The 16,873-nt window shown below is 40.7% G+C and overlaps 1 protein-coding gene across 2 annotated transcripts in view; it reads right to left on the bottom strand.

Annotated features, from left to right (window-relative positions):
- Positions 1-3,491: 3,491 nt before the first annotated feature.
- Positions 3,492-16,873, bottom strand: part of ZC3H12B (zinc finger CCCH-type containing 12B) — an 82,148-nt gene continuing 68,766 nt past the window's right edge. For both annotated transcript variants that reach the window (XM_008051840.2, XM_021709483.1), the window contains exons 3-6: positions 12,960-13,099; positions 11,137-11,371; positions 10,402-10,508; positions 3,492-9,221 (exon numbers count right to left, since the gene is read on the bottom strand). In XM_008051840.2, coding sequence (XP_008050031.1) covers positions 7,801-9,221; positions 10,402-10,508; positions 11,137-11,371; positions 12,960-13,099 — 1,903 coding nt within the window. In that variant the 3' untranslated portion in view covers positions 3,492-7,800. The remainder of the gene's footprint in view (positions 9,222-10,401; positions 10,509-11,136; positions 11,372-12,959; positions 13,100-16,873) is intronic.

Here is a 16,873-nt window from a genome sequence, read left to right as displayed (position 1 = left end):
AACCTAACCAGCAGCTGGGTGGTTTGCTTAGCGCCTTCCTGTTGTTACCCAGTACACTTCCTGCTTATCTCCCCACCTGCTCTTACTGTACACCAAACAGCAATTGAAAGCCAGAGAGAAGCTTTTCTTTGTCACTTACTTACTCTTTTGGCCTAGAAAAGAGAGAGAGAGCGTCCCTGTAGTGGACATTGTGGCCAGAGAAATATCTTAGAGACTGATCCAGAGCCCCTTCTCTAGTCACCCAATCCCCTCAGATACTCTTCTCATCTCAGCCCTGAGATGCCAAGAGACAAGGATGAATAAGCCATGTTTTCACCCCTCAGAGCCTTTAGCTTGGTGAAGGACAAACTCACCAGGTAACCTGATAACTTTACTAGCTGCTTTAAGGAATTTCTGTAAGTGGCTGTGTCAAGAAATGGTGAAAGGACGGAGAGCACTTATGTTAAGAAAATGCCAAGGAGGAATTTGGTAGAAATGCTGTGCCACAGCCCAATCAACAGTTTTAACATGAGTTAGGACCACTAGGGTGTCCACAAAATCTGAAAGGATATACTAAATATCTTTGTGGGTGTGTGTATATCATTTTCCTAGGGATTTTGTTCACAGCTTTTATCAGGTTGTCAAAGGATCCATTAGCCCAACAGGGCTCTTTTCTTGTGTGTACTCAGGCATTAGGCTTGGGCAAAGCAGTCTTGTGCACTGATTAATGCTTAGCTAATTTCCTTCCTACTCGTCCCTCTCCCCTACAATGGCAAGTCTGTCAGCATCCTGGAATGTCAGCTGGAAGAACCCTCACCCTCAAAGAGCATCTTGACCACATCTGGTGAATGGATTTGCCAACGTGTACTCTGGGAGATATTTCAGTGCCTCCTTTGTAGGGAGATGGGTGCCACAAACTCTGGGTTCCCCTCCACCACTTCAAAGAACAGCTGTGTATACTACTTTACTGTGTATATATTGGAATCACCCATAGGATTTCTTTTGAAAGATGGGTTTTGCTACTTAAAAAAAAAAGTTTGGAAATTATAGTTGTAGTCCAGCCCCCTCATATGCATTGAGACACTGAGGTAGACAAAAAGGAAAGGATTTGCCTAAGGACATAAAGCAAGTTAATTGGTATAGATTAGTGTTTTCCCACATCAGTATCACCTGGGTCTTTATTAAAAATACTGGATCCCACTCTTGACCTGAATCAGAAAGGTTGAGGTTGGCAGCAATCTATGGTTTAACAAGCCCTTGAGGTGATTCTGATGCACACTAAAGTTTGAGATGCACTGGTATAGTAGAAAAAGCTGCCCAAAGACCTGAGTTCCAGGCAAGTTCCACCACTTAATGGGAATGACCTTGGGCAAATCATGCCACAGTTTCTTAACTTGTAGAAGGAGTATAATATTTGCCTCACATGCTTGTTGTGAGGATCAAAACATAACATATGGAAGTACTGTCTGAAGTATATCATTCGTTGTAATTGTGAGTGGTAGAGTTTCATGCCAAGGTTGGTGAGCCTTGACTCAGGTATCCATCTAACCTAGGACAAAGTGCTTTCCCCTGGCCCTCAAAGATCTAAAGGTGAGGAGCAGTCTACCTGAGGTCATTTCTATTCCAGGTCCAGAGAGAGTAACAGCCAAGGGTCATTGTTGGCTGGAGTCCTCCTGAAATCTGGGAGTTGTGAGGCCAGGCTGAAGATTATGGGGGTGGGGGGCAGGGGTGTGGAGGGTGGAGCTGCCAGGAAGCAGCCTTAGCCCAGAGCCCTTGGACATTATTCTGATTCGAGATCAGAGACTGTTTAGAAAACATCTTTGAACTGCGCACATTTAACTGGAAAACAGGGATGGGAGTCAAGGGAAGGGAGCATAGATTGTATTATTATTCAACAACAGTAACTGAGAGGCCCCCTCTGGTAAGAGAATTCAATGATGAAGAACATGGCTCCTGTCTCCAAGGAACTTCCTGTTTTGTGGTGGACACTGTGCTAACATTATAACAAAGTGACAAGTACTAAGAGAGGTATTGTTCAATATTTCTGCAAGGTCCGCTGTAGAGGAACTAACAATGACTGAACCAGGAGATGAGACAGCTTGTTAATAGAGGTGACATTAGCACTGGGTCTTCAAAGGCAGGACTTAACTAGTCAGAACAAATGTAGAAGGTAGAAGGTAAATCAGTCACTGAAGGGATTGAGGAAGAGTCTAGTTGGGGGTCCAAGATAATTGGAACATGGTGATGTGAAGGACTTGGTAAGTAAGCCATGAAGCTGAAGATGTGATGTGGAAAGGGATAAGGCCAGACTAGTTGATTTTCTATCTGTGATTACAGCAGAAGCAGTGGACATTGAAATTCTAGTTGTTCCTACCACTCTCCCTACTCCCAGGCTGCCACTGCCCTCCTAGGAAGTCTTAATGTCTTAATTTAGTTTCTGTGCTCTATTCCCCTACTAGAGTGCAAATTCCCCAAGTCGAACTATTCCTTTCTTTTCTGTCTGCCTAGCCCAGTATAGATTAGGCCTCTATTTGGTATTCAGTGAGAACTTGATACACGTATGCCTGAGGAATGTGAAAGGAGGCAGAAAGAATAAAAGAGAAGAGGAAAAGAGTGGGAACAGATGAACACTCTTAGTTCCATGGAGGATCATAAAAGAAAAATAAGAGATTCTCACATTCACCAATAGTGTCTTCCAAAGGCTGCAGCCATTACAGCTACCTCTACCTTTACAATGAGATGACACCACTGTGATAAAGGGCTTAGTGGCCTAGGAGTCATAAGGCCTGCTTCCAATCCTGCCTTTGCCACTAATTCTATTTGGTCTTTTTTGGTCAAAACTCTTCCCGCACTATAACCTGAAGGTATTAATGTACTCCCTGATTGTGAAATGTAGGGTGCTAGGCCCCTTCTGGCCCTGATATTCTGACTAAGACACAGCAGAGGATATTTCTGTGACCCTGAGACTATGTTCAGGGGAGAAACTACAGGCTGTGCACAGAAATTAAGTCTGGACCCTGAGCCTGCCACCTGATTCTGACCCACTGGTGGAGGCCCAGCCCTGCTCTGTAGGGAACACTAGTTTGACTAGTACTTAGAGTTGTGTTAGTCTTCAAAAATTAGAAAGTATACACTAGGGGTGCCAAAAATATGTACACATTTTAAGTGATGTTTGCCATAATCAGAAGTGTCTGGATGCTGATGGTAACCCCTTTGAGAACCTTTTGTAATTGCAGAAATCAAGTGTGATTTGCATTCATCTTGTTGAATATTACAATTTTAATACAGCTTTTTCATTTCTTAAAATGTGCATACAGTTTTGGTACCCTCTATATACTTACTGTGATAAAATTCAGCTGAACTCCTTTGGAGCGATTCCTACCCTTATTCATAGTTTATCTCAAGATGAAATTTGTGAGGACAAATTTAATATTTTAGGAGCAAACTGGAGTATGTGTATATGTATGTGGTATGGCTTTTGTTGTTGATGTTCTTAAAGAAACAGACATGAGTGGTTAGTAGACAAATAGTTTATGCAATAAATTGTGGTTACAGTTCAATGTCAGCAATACATCATTTTCCATCACAAGTATAGATAAAACAAATTAAAACCTCATGAAGTAGTCATAGCACATTCATGCTAGTGAGAACATATTATAAAGCATTGCACATGCATTATCGGGGCAGACAAAACTGGGGAAAGCTATATTTTCACTCACCTCCAGTTAGCTTCATGTGTTTTGTCATTGAGACTTACATTATATTTGGGTCAGACAAAAAACCCAAAGAGGTTTTATAAAAGTTTACAACCATTAAACAGTATTGTTTAATTCCACAAATGGATAAAGCCAACTACTATAGCTCAATGATACACAAACCAGGACTAAAAATAGTCAACCTGCCTATGTATATAGCTAGCTATAATACAATACATATTGAATATGCTGAGTCTTTACAAAGACTTTGACTACTTCAGACAAGCAGGTTCCAGAAATACACTGGTTTGGTTTCCAATGAGAACTAACTGTAGTGCTGTTTCGGTTGAAGACTATGCACTCCTCAGTATCAGTCCTGAGGAGAAGCAAACTAGGGGAAGGCAGAGAACGGTTAGGAGGAGACCTGAGCAGGGCTCTTTGGACAGCTCAGCATTACTTTCCTTGTGCAGACTCACACCTGGTTTACAGAGTAGAACAAAGTATTGAAATTGTTGGCCCCCCAAAAGGGCATTTGTACAAAGTCTCATACTTACAGCATAGACAGAATGCCTCTCAAGATGAACTCTTATATGTTAGAAGAAAACTCAATGCCAAAGGTTAATGGATAACAATATTTAAATTACTATATAAGGATAATTTATTCCAAAATAGAAAAAAAAGGAATTTTTAGAGAAGTGTGCTCCTGGAAACTAGCTCAGAGAGAGAGAGAGAGAGAGAGAGAGAGAGAGAGAGAGAGAGAGAGAGAGAGAATTATGTGTTTCATTACTTAGAAGAAGAAAAGTTTTTAGACCATTTCCATAAGGTATCTGTCATTTTCCCTTTCCTACCTGACTCCTTAGGAGAGCATGCAGTGGCTCAATGTCACCTTTGAAAAGGCTCTTTTTCCTTTGAGCTGTCTTACAAAAACGGTGCCCTGGATTGACCATACCACTCCAGGTCCACACTTCTCAGGTTGAAATGAAAATAACAAAAAGAAAAAAAATCACAAAAATCTAAGGCCTGAACAGATACAGACTTCCTATGAGATCAGAAAATCAGTGAAAGAATTCAAATTATAAAGCACCTCTTGCAAAATATACTGCATCTTGAAAACCACACAAAACACTGTGCAGTAACCCCTGTTGAGTGCTTGGAGGTAAGAATCCTGAAGGACACATGCTTAGCCCCATGAAGGAAGATTGATATCATCAAGGGAGCCAAGGGGGTCCCAATGCTTCTTTGTTATTTGCTGTTTTATAATTACAGACAAAATGGAAAGGTCAAGAAGTGTGCTGACCTCAATATAAAGAAAATGTTTCTCTAATAACTAAGAACCAAGCTGGATTTATGCACTCATAGTTGTAAAACTCCATTTATATATTCTTGCAGATGATTCACTAACACACTTTTTACACAAAATCCCTTTTGCAAGGACATAAATAGGCTACTAAGAACTTACACAATATAGTGCTTGAAATTGAACACATAATAGCTGTGTACCTCGTAATAAAGAGGCCTTGAAAAATTGTCTTTGTCTATAAACTACTACTGTCCTTTGGAAATAAAAACTCCCTCACAACCCCTGGATTACTTCCCTGTGACACATAGTGCCACAAACATTGTGGTGAAAACTCAGTACCAAACTTAGCATAAGATGAGTTTTGTACATTTGTTTCTATACAATCAGGAAAAAAAAGAGATACAATTTGTATCAACAAAAGGTCATTTCTGGTTATTTGAGGCATTGCTCCTAGCCGCTTTGGTTCATACACATTTTATGAGAGGAGAAGAGTGACAATTGTTTTTAGAAAATAAGAAATACATATGCTGCCTTTAAAAACAGTTCCTATATGGAAAGGAGCTTACAATTTTTTTGAGTACTAAATATAAACATGTTCAAGATGAATTGCAGCTGATAAGATTAATCTTCTGCTTCCCTGTAAATTGTGCAGCTAGTAGATACTGCGATGCCATTGATGATTTTGGTAGAATGATGAACTAACTGGCACAAAGGCATTAGAGTCATCTGAGATTGTCAAATACCCTGATTTAGACATGGGGCAGATTTAGAAAGTTCAAGAAGTTGAAGGTATGAAATGGTGTTTGTGTGAAATAGCAAGGACTGCAGTGGTAACTGTCACGCTCTATGGACCGACCTGATAGAAAATACATTTACACTTTTTCAATATGCTGGGGAATGGGAATGGGAAGATTGGATCTTAGGAGATAAATGTGAAGCTGTGGTTAACTGAAGAGAAACATTGGTTGAGATGCAGTATTGATCAATTTGGACAGAGACAGAAAGCCAGAAAGCAGCATGTAAGCCACTATCAAACCACCGGAAACAACCCAGACTACAGCCTCCCATTCAGAGTGTTTCATAGTAAGAAACATTTATGGGCGGTGCCACACCTTCTCATGAAGAAACAAAAGGCCAAGGCCAGGCCTCTACTTTCATAAAAAAATACCATAGAAGTTAGCAAGTTCCAGCTCAGAAAACAGTAAGCTGGTTATGGTTCAAAATGTTGACATCTACAATGGATTCAAAAAGGGGGTTCATTTAGTGTAGCTTAGAAAACAAAAACAAAAACAATACCTCTTCTGGAGGCATTTAGATACAAAGGTTCCCACCCTGAGCAAGATACAAGTTGCGCAAATGGTGCCACCCAACCAAAAAGTCTTACTTTTTTTTGGTAGCACATTTAAGAATTATCTAATGGCAAGTGCACCCTCTTTGCGTGGATTTGAAGTGCATAACTGAGCCAGCTATTAGCAAAGATGCAGCGTCTTTTTTGGAAGCTGCCTTTTTTTCCACCTAGAAAATCCCCTGGTTTTGATTTTGAAAGAAATTCAGCTCCACCAATGATTGACCTTATTGCCCAAAGGGTGGACAGCAGGAAAAAGTGGATTACATGGCTATGCACTGTCCTCCATTACATTTCATCTTGTGATGTTGAATACTGCATAGAAGTCCAAAGAGCATCCGATAGTCCCTCCTTGAGTGAAGCTTTTGCATCACTATTTAATGCCACCTGAGTTTGGCCATCTCTCCTGGAATAAGGGGAGTGAATTGTGGTAATAAGTCCCTTGGTCCTGGTCAAACTCTTCTGAACTTGTGTAGCACACACATGCTATGCTCCAAACTTGAGCTTAACCATCCGCTTCTCTGCAGAAGGCTGCAACCTGATCCCCAATTTTCTGTGGTGAAGAGACTTGGAAGCTAAGAACTGTTAATAAATGTTGGCAAGTAAAAAGCACAAAGGAAATGGAGAGGGTTTGCTCTGGTGCAGAAGAAAGCAGTGTTCAAATATTGGCATGTGGTTTCACTATTCAAAACTACGAAATGTGACATAAAATCATCAAGTCAGATTCATGATTTATACAGCTGTAGACTAAGGACTGTGTAGAGCCTACCTTCTCATCACTATATAAAAGGTTATACAGAGATACATGCACATCTCAAACCAAATATATACATTCATATATACATTCACACATGCAATATAATTGATAATAATAGGTTTGAAATGTAGCTTTAGAAGTTTCAGTGTGACCCTATAACTTGGTTAATAAAGAGATTGAATGATCAGATATCCATGCAATAAAGTATGCATTTACTTTTAAATAGCTTTAAAAATTCCTATTTAAAAAACCTGAAAGGTTAATTCAATATACAATCTGATCCTGATGCTTTTGCTCTCTAAATTGGATATATTATTCATACTTTGTAATATAGAATGTGTGGCTAAGAAAATGCTGGTAATGGAATCCCTTGGGGTTTCTTGCATTTAAACCTCTCCCCCTGGGTTTTATCCTCCATTACCTGCATGGTGCAGTGCAAAAGGGCATGGGACTTGGAGTCAGAGGACTTGGGTGTGCGTCTTGACTTGGTCATTTGCTAGCAGCATGACCTTGGCAAGTCACTTAATCTCACTGAGCTTCAGCTTCCTTTTCTATAAAAGAGGATGTTAGCAAGACCTACCTCACAGGACTGTTATGCGCTTAAATGATGTTAATACTCTGTAACTTGTAAAGCGCAACACAGATTATTAGTTATAGTAATAGTATTACTGTATGATTAGTATTAATACTCATATTTGTATAAAGAAATAAGTTCTATGTCATGTCAACGTGCAGCCCTAAGCTTAGCAACAATCAAGGCTGCCAGTTGTTGGGCATCTGCTGTGTGGGGATTCTTCTCCATCACTGCAAGGACGATGTTAGAAGGGAAAATATTGCAGAGATTCTTGTAGGTCTGATATTGGTGCTCTGGGATCATATGCTCCCTGGAATCATTGCACATTCCAACCCAAGGATTCCTCCAAAGCTGCTCCATCTTTTCAGGCACGCTTCGTACCATGACTGGCTCGTAACATGGTTGCATGAGGCTGTTACTCAAGGGATAGGAGTGGTAGCCATAGGAGTCGGTTGCACAGGGCAGCGGATCCCAGCTGGCATGCTGTTCCCGGCACAGAGGAGGTCGTCTTTGCCTCATGGGATTACTCTCATAGAGGCGGGAGTCAGAAACACTATCCATCCGAGTCATCACCAGGGCACGGCCTGGCTGGGGTGTTGCCCCAGGATGGATATTGGGAGGCATGGGGTAGTCTCCAGGACAGCTAGAACGTGCTCCAGTTGCTGGGTGCTGGGCATGCAGTGCTAAGTGGGAGACTGACTGCTTGTGGGGGGCTTGCTTAGAATCTTCTGGGCCATAACTCTGCACTCGTGTTAAGGCTTCATGGTAACCATGAGGAAAAGGCTGAAGACGGTTCTGAGATGCTGAGCGGTGCAGCTTTAAATTGCCTTCAGGAAGGGTATCAGCTACAGCCAAGTACAGGTTGTTGTAAGAGGAATAGTTGTCATTTCTGGTATGGCTCATACGGCTGTCAGGACAGAGGTTGGGATTCCGGGCATACACCCCCCGGTCTGCTTCAGCCATGTAGTACTCTCGATTATGCATGCTGTTGATATTTAATTTGGAGAAGTCGCCTAACATCGAATAGTAGCCATGGTCCCCCATAGACTCAAACTTTGGGTATTGCTCAGCATAGCTAATAGGGGTGCCATGGCTGTTGGTAACCAGAATGGGAGGGTACTGCATACTGGCCATATGTTCCAATGAGGCCTTCTGGTGGGGGAAATGGGAGGATACTGGCACTGGGCTACTAGCTGAACGGGTATTAAGTGCACTCACTGCATGGCTTTTTGGGGGTGGGATTGTGGGGACACTTAGGGCGGTCACAAGCGAGGGGACAGAGCTGGCCTCAGGCTTACGGGCAATAGACAGCCATTCCTCAGGCTCCACAGCCACGGACCGGATGCTGGGATCTGATTGGCGCTTGGGGGCCACACGTTTGACCTCTGAGGTTATCTCACCTTTGTCACAAGACATCCCTGTGCCACACTTGGCCAGGGTGCCTTCGCTCATGGTTTTCACTGTGGACAGTTTGGCACTGATGCGGAGCTCATCAGCCACCGAACGCTGGGGTTGGTTGGCCCGCTCCGGATGGTAGTATTTGCACTTGTGGCCGTAGGTGCATTTTTTGCCTGAAAAATAATGCCTTGGGGTAAGACTCTCTCTCATAGTGGTATAACCCTCTGTGCCAGAAGCTGTCATAACAATCTGGTCACTCAGGTTAGGGTTTTACTCTTTGGGGTTAAGGCAGAAAATGAATTGTCCACAAAGTTGAGAGACAGACAACACCAAGGAGGCATCACACACTGTGAGGGAGAGGCAGGAAGTGGAATGCTGGGGGAGGAAATTGCAGCATAAAAGCTAAGAGCTGAGCAGTTAAACAGCCTTAATCTTCTGGTAATGCACAACTTTGACTAGGCATAATCTGCATGCTGAGACAGCATAAAATAACAGAAGGCAGTATGGTGCAGTGCAAAAAGCAGAGGTTTGAAGGCCTGTCAGATCTGAGTTTCAACCAGCTATGTTCCTTACTACCAGTGTGACCTTGGTAAGTAAATTTGTTTTCTGAGCCTCATTTTCCTTTTCTGTAAACAAGGTTCATACTAATGCCTATATTATAGAGTCATTTAAAACATTAAATGAGACAATGAACATGAAGGTACTCTGTGATTTAAATGTTAATTGAGGACAAAACCCAAAATGCCCTATAAAAACAAACAATTATCCCCAAAGAACGAACATCCAAAGTAACCTCTGACCAAGCAGCCCATGTTGCACCATTAGGCTCACAAACTTTGTATCAGAGAGACTTGGGTAAGAGCACAGCAACATTCTAAAAACTATGTTTTTAAAAAGTTAATGAAAATGGAATTTGGAGGCAAACTGGAAAGTGCAGACTGAAAGAAAGGGTAGTATTAATTGACAGAGGGTTCAGTCACTTGCCCGAGAGACATGGTCTTCTTGGGGCCAAACCCAGTTTGGCATTGCTCTTTCTGCTTCCATAGGTCATGTAGGTTTTTGCATTTCCCTGCTCTCAGCAACACTGTTCAGGACTTAGGCAGCTAGAGTACATGCATTATTGTCACAAGTGACGACTAATCTTCCCTTCAATTCTAATTACCTTTTCCTCATGCAATTTCTAATATTTTTTTAAACACCTAACTGAGAGTACACGAAGACACAAACTTTAACTTACAGAAAGTGAACAAGCTAGGATTTCCCATTTGAAAGAGAAATCTGGAAGAGAAAAGTATTCACAGAGTCCTTATGTTTCCCTTAGTTCAGAACTCAGTTCTGTGCATAGGTACTCACCATAAGGACATGGTTGTTTCTTATGCTCTGGAACAACGGGTCTCTTTCTTAAAAAATTTTCAAGGCTTGGGCCATGGCGTCCTAAAGGGTCATCTGGAGGCATAAATCTGAAAGTAAGAAAGCAAGGGGTGAATGTCTTCCCTTCTGTCCCCACTACCCCTTACTAGGCATTTAGATCTTCAGTACCTCTTGCTTGTACTGTTTTCACAGGCTTCCTGCCTCAACTCTGTCTTCTGCTAATCCAGCAACTCTTCCCTTTACTTCCACTTGATAACATAGGATGGTATTCCCTGTGCATCATTCTTCCATTAGTTATGTGTTCCAGTTATACTGGCATGCCTGCTAGTTCCCCCAACATGCCACCCACTTTCACACCTTCACAGCTTTATTCATTATGTCTCCTCTACCTGTCATGTCTAGCAAGCCCCTTTCCTCTGTAAACTTCATTTCAAATGTCATCTTCTCTGGGAGGTCTTTTCCTATCACTTCACACAGACAAAGCAATTTAAAAAACTTTTTAATGTTAGTACTTATCAGAACACTTTGGTTGTGTTTCTTCTCCACTACACTTTGGGCCTCTAAAGGATAAGACCTGTTCCTTATTCAGCCTTTTATCTCCATGGCAATCAGCAGAATGTATGGTCCATAGTAAGTGTTCAGTCAATGTTTATTGAAATGAAAAGAAATGTATTCCTACTGATAACTTGGATATAAGCCTACTGGAAAGAAACGCACTTGTCATTCACAAAAGAATACATCAGCAACCGTTCCTCTATAAACTTCTTCCATTCTGGCTTTTCAACTTGAAGGTCTCGGTAGTTATCATTGGACACAATGATGCCATCAGAATCAAAAGCCAGTTTGACTATAAACCGGTCATCATAGCAGACAACCCTCCTGCCCTGGACTCTCCGAGATGGAGTGAAGACGAGAATCTTTTCCTTTTCCAGTTTACGTAGAATATCTTGATCTGTCAAAATATGATTATAAGCCATAGAGAAGACATCATTATTGGAAATTAACAACATTGCTACCATATTATAAATACAAAAGATGGTAGTAGAGAAAGATGTTATTTTCCTTTAGAGGGAAAATGGTCTCTATTTCTGACTATGAAACCAATCTAGATTGTGACCTTAGGCAAGTCATCATTCCTGTAGACTTCAGTTTTCTTTTTGATAAAATGAAAGAATTAGATTCAATGATGTCTACATTTTTAAAACTACCACGAAGAGTGAGGAATAACACTGATATCTTAGCATTCTTTTTTTAAAAGTTAGGGTCTCACTCTGTTGCCCAAGCTGGAGTGCAGTGGCACAATCACACAGCCTCCAACTCCTGGGCTAGAGCGATCCTTCTGGGTCAGCCTCCCATGTAGCTGGGACTACAGATGTGGGCCACCACACCTGGCTAATTTTTTGATTTTTTTTGTGGAGACAGGATCTTACTATGTTGCCCAGACTGGTCTCAAACTACTGGGCTCAAGTGATCCCCCACCTCGGCCTCCCAAAATGCTAGAATTATAGGCATGAGCCACTGCACCCGGCCTCTTAGCATTCTTGATGCTTGTTTTGCCCTTTGGCTGAAGCTCCAGCTTTTCAGCTGTTGAATAAAACGGAGCAGCACACTGAGGATGTGTCTGTCAGAAGGAAAGTAAAGTATTTATGCCTTCTACCTGAAGGTAGGCCAAAACTAAGAGTAAACATTAAGCTATAGCATCTGTACTGACTCCCTTTCTTTTTGGCTTCCTAATTGTGGGGGAGAGAAAGTTTACTGACTGATTTACTATCATATTGAGGCTTAAGAGCCTATTCAGCAGATGGTAAATAGTTCCACATACAACTCAGACAGCCATTCACTGGACTTTCTCATTAGGCACATCAGGTAAGAGTTGATACTCAGAGGACTGAGTCTGTATGTTTTCAAATGCTGTAAGAAGTATACACTTCATATACCATTGTAAGTGAAAGTAGCGAACCTACTGCCATTAGGACTGCATTATGACTTTTGTAGACCTTAAGCACTTTTGCTTTTATGGGCCCCTTCCTCCATAAAGAAATATTAAAAAATTAATTTCCCATCACAATGGTATAAAGTCAAATATAATCCAGTTAGATACATCATTATACATTCATTGCTATTATATTCAATTTTTTCTTCTGATGTGAAAATAAAATAAAATTAAGACATTTTTGTGAGATGTCAGCAGTATCACAATATCATTGGCCCTAGGAACCAGACCTACTGTGCCCCATGAATAAGTTGGCTTTGACTGCCATAGGACTTTTCTTTCTCTATATTCCACCCTCTAATTTGCAAATCCAACAATCGCTTCTTTGGTATAGAATGAGATCCATTGTCCATCACAGTGTCTTTAGTTTCTTGAAAAAGTCATGTTCATAACCAGATTAATCTCCCTTTATTCTGAAATCCGTGGTCAAATAGAAAAGCATTCCTTTTTTAATGTACTTAACTAAATTGAGACCATCCATGTTTCCCCAAGCTACCTTGCTAACTTTGCCTCTACATGAGAATAAATGTCTTATTTTAAATAGTACCTGTAATAGGTGCATCAGGGCGGGATTGTTCCTTTCTCCATGCAGGCACAAATACAGTAATATCTTTGTGGCCTTTATCTAGAAACCAATCCACAGCAAGTTGTATTCCTCTGCAGGAGAATTCTTCTTTATTTCCATGGCTTTAGGAAGATAGAGAATAAGAGGAGAGAACATTGACAATACATAGCAAAGAAATATTCAAAACAGGCTTTTTCTTAGTACCAGGGGATTAATGACATTGTCTTTCTTGATGCCAAATAATGTATTTTTTAAAGGAGCAAACAAAACTCTTTTAAATGAAATTTTTGCAAATATTGCCATAATTATTACAAACTTCATTCAAGGCCACACATGGTTAATAACAAATTACTAATTATTGCAGCCCTGGTGGCTACCTCCTATCACTAGTTCCATTTTCTCTCCTCTCTGTTTCCACTACCACCTTCTTTTCAAAAATTCAGATAATCTCAATAAATGAGAAAAGATTACAAGAAGTTTAGATAGTTTATATGGAGGATTAATTGGAGATAAATCTTAAGTACATATATTAAGCTTCAAAAAAATTGAAAAAAACAATGACAGCAAAAACACACACATAAATGCTGATAGAAAATGCTTATCATATATATCCATTTAATTTAATATAATGCACCCACAAAAAATAACAGAAAAATTGTGAAAATTGAAAGTTTTAAGATGTAGGAGGGGCTTATAACTCTTAAAAAAGAAAAGAAAATACACACTACATAATGTAATACTAATTTTGTAGAAGAAAGTCTATGTATAAAGTCTATGTGCTAGAAATAGATACATCAAAATATCAATAAATATTGTTGTTCTTTGTGAGAGGGTTATAAATGATTTATTTTCTTCCTCTAATTCCAAAATGTCCTAAAAAATTAATTATTTCTCTTATAGTCAGAACATGATATAAAAACAGAAGAAGACATTCTATCAAAATTCCTTATAGGAATAAATATTGTGAAAACTTAAAAAGCCAAACAGAATTCATTTGAATAGTAATTGGAAGAGAGAAAAATTAGCAGATACATTGGGAAAAGATATATTTCTTGCCACCATCTTAAGATTGTGTGCTAGATTTGTGCCTAATTTGGCTGTGAAAATTATGACCTTTTAGCATGATATCTGGTACTCTGACATATACATAAATCACACTAACTTATAATTAATTAAACAACTTGGATGGTAAAATAAATTGGTATACATGTACCAATTCTATTACAATTGAGTGGATATTGTCTGTCAAACTAGACTGATCAGAAGGAAAAAATTGTTAGCAGGCAATGTACACTGTAATAGGACTTCTTGCTTTAGATTCCTCATCTTTTCACTGGCACTAGTCCACTCAATTACAACAGAAATTAGTTCTAATTATATTGTTCCCCTTGGGCAATTTAATATGTAATTTCATGGGCCTCATCAATTCACATACTGTAAGACTTCCAACTGTCATATCACTCTTGAGGCACATTACAGAAATTTACTAAATATTTTTGTTGATATCTCCAAGTATATGCCATTTATGTTTAAAAGTCCCCAGTGAGTACCATAAAGCAATTATACTATTCTACTGAAAGTTGAAAGCACTTAAGAAACAAAAGAAGCTGGAGTTCTGGTAAGATGGCGATGGCACAGGTGGACTTGTGAGATTCTCCAAATGTGAGTTCCCAAAAAGACTCTTACTTTTCTTCTCCCATCCCCTGTCCACTGCCAGTTGCACTGGTTTGAGGCCCGGGGATCTTTGGTCCCACGCAGGGCTGGATATTGCGGCCCCTGGCTGTTGCTGCTCCACCATACATGACTCCCGCCTGCGTGGGAGTCTTGGGTCTCGGTTCCCTCCCTGGCTACACCGTCTCTCGCCCAGCACCCAGCACTAAGCCGTCAGTCACTCAGGGAGGCACTGGTCGCCCGCCCCTCAGAGACACCAGTCCCATTTCTGGCTGAAGTACCCTGTGGGGGGCCCAGGCCCACTCTCGCTGCTCACCGCCTGCCCTTTGGAGCTTTGGAGCTCTGGAGCTCTGGGCCCACCCTGGCTGAGGCACTCAGCACACGACCCCATGCTTGGGGACCCAGAAAAACAGAGAGAAAAGATCCACTAAAGTGAAACTGCCACCTCGGCCATTCTCCAGGCAGAGATTTGCATTGCCCCGCCCACCTATCAACAGCTCCCACCTCGGTTCCTAAGGTAACGTCACTAAACAGGAGACAAAGCCCCACCCCTAAGGTGAATCAGACAAAAGCAACTAAGCATGGCAAACCTCCCAGGCAGCAGGCTAAAAAAACCAAACACAAACTGTGAGTAAATCTAGCTGTCTATAACAAACAACAAAGGGGAGAGGCTGGAGATCAGCACTGAAGAGACTTTAGACACGCAGGAAAGTTTCCAGAACTAGTCTGATCTCTTATTTTGACTTTTGATTTTGTCATTTTCACTGTTTTGCTCACTTTGTTTGCTTTCTGACTTACACTGTTTCATGATTTTATTGGTCTGTCTCTGTGTAGCTACCAGTATTCTTTAGGGAATCTTTCTTACATGTTTTTTTTTCACTTCTCTCCCACCTTGTGTATCTTTCTCACCTGTTAGTTGGTATGTATGTCTGTTTTCCCTCCCACTCTTCTCTCTTTCTAACTTTCTATTGATCCCCCCTTGCTTCATTATTTTCCTCATTTGTAACCCGTTTTAATCCAGGGACCAAACCTACATACCACTGCACAGACAGATTGTAAGGCAATGGGAAATAGGTTCCAGTGTGCTCATACACCTGTTGGTGGATGCCAGAATCAGCATATAGATTCTGAACCACAGCGTCCCCCTCAATTAAACCTCAAAACTGCAAAAAGTATAGCCCACAGCCCACACTCCAACCTCAAAAGTGAACAAAGCCAGAGGACCCTCATAAGGAAGAACAGGAGATTGCACAAGTGAAACAAAAGCAACCCCACCTTCCCTGAAAAACAGAATTAAAGAAGGGGAGGGAACAGGGGAGAGAGAGAAAAATCTACACAAATGAAGAAAAACCAAAAGAAGAATATGGGTCTCTCCCAGACCCGAGGGAGGGAGAGACTGAGAAAATGGACTTCGGAATACAAACAATGAAGAGCCCCTAGAATGACTGGTCATAAACTACAAACCTAGATATCAAGACATTAATGGAGAGAATAAAAAGAATTGAGGAGAGACAAGAAGAAACCAGGAAGGAGCTGATATCTGAGATAACAGTAATAAAGAACACTGTGAATGAAATAAATAACAAACTGGTAAGCATGGAAAGCAGAATTACCCAAGCAGAAGAAAGAATATCAGAGCTTGAGGACCAAAATATAGAACCAACCCAAACTCTTAAAAACACAGAAAACAAGCTCAAAAAGAACAAAATCTTCAAGAGATGAGTGATTACTTCAAGAGACCAAACTTAAGAGTAATTGGCCTTCCTGAGGCAGAAAAAGAGACAGAGACCACACTGGAACAAACTTTCCATGAGATCATTCAAGAAAACTTCTATTAGCTAATCAGTGATGTAAAAATTCAAACATAAGAGATTCAGAGAACCCCTGCAAGACAACAAATGAGAAGACCAACTCCTAGACACATAATAATTCGCCTAAACAAAGTAGCTGCATAAAAGAAAAAATCCTAAAGGCAGCAAGAGGAAAAGGCAAGATCACCTACCACGGAAGACCAATCAGAATAACAGCAGATTTATCTACAGAAACCCTGCAGGCTAGGAAAGCTTGGAGCCCTATCTTCAAAGTCCTAAAAGATAAACAATTTCAACCAAGAAAAACCTACCCGGCCAAGCTAAGCTTCATCAGCGAGGGAGAATTAAATCTTTCCCAGATATCCAATCCCTAAAACATATGCTGCCACCAAACCACCTCTATATGAACACTTA

Source organism: Carlito syrichta, unplaced genomic scaffold (genome assembly GCF_000164805.1).
Source record: "Carlito syrichta isolate Samal-C Ts95f unplaced genomic scaffold, Tarsius_syrichta-2.0.1 Scaffold238107, whole genome shotgun sequence".
Classification (NCBI taxonomy): Eukaryota; Metazoa; Chordata; class Mammalia; order Primates; family Tarsiidae; genus Carlito; species Carlito syrichta.
The sequence above is the reverse complement of the archived record's forward strand: the minus strand, read 5'-3'. Positions and strand labels throughout refer to the sequence as shown.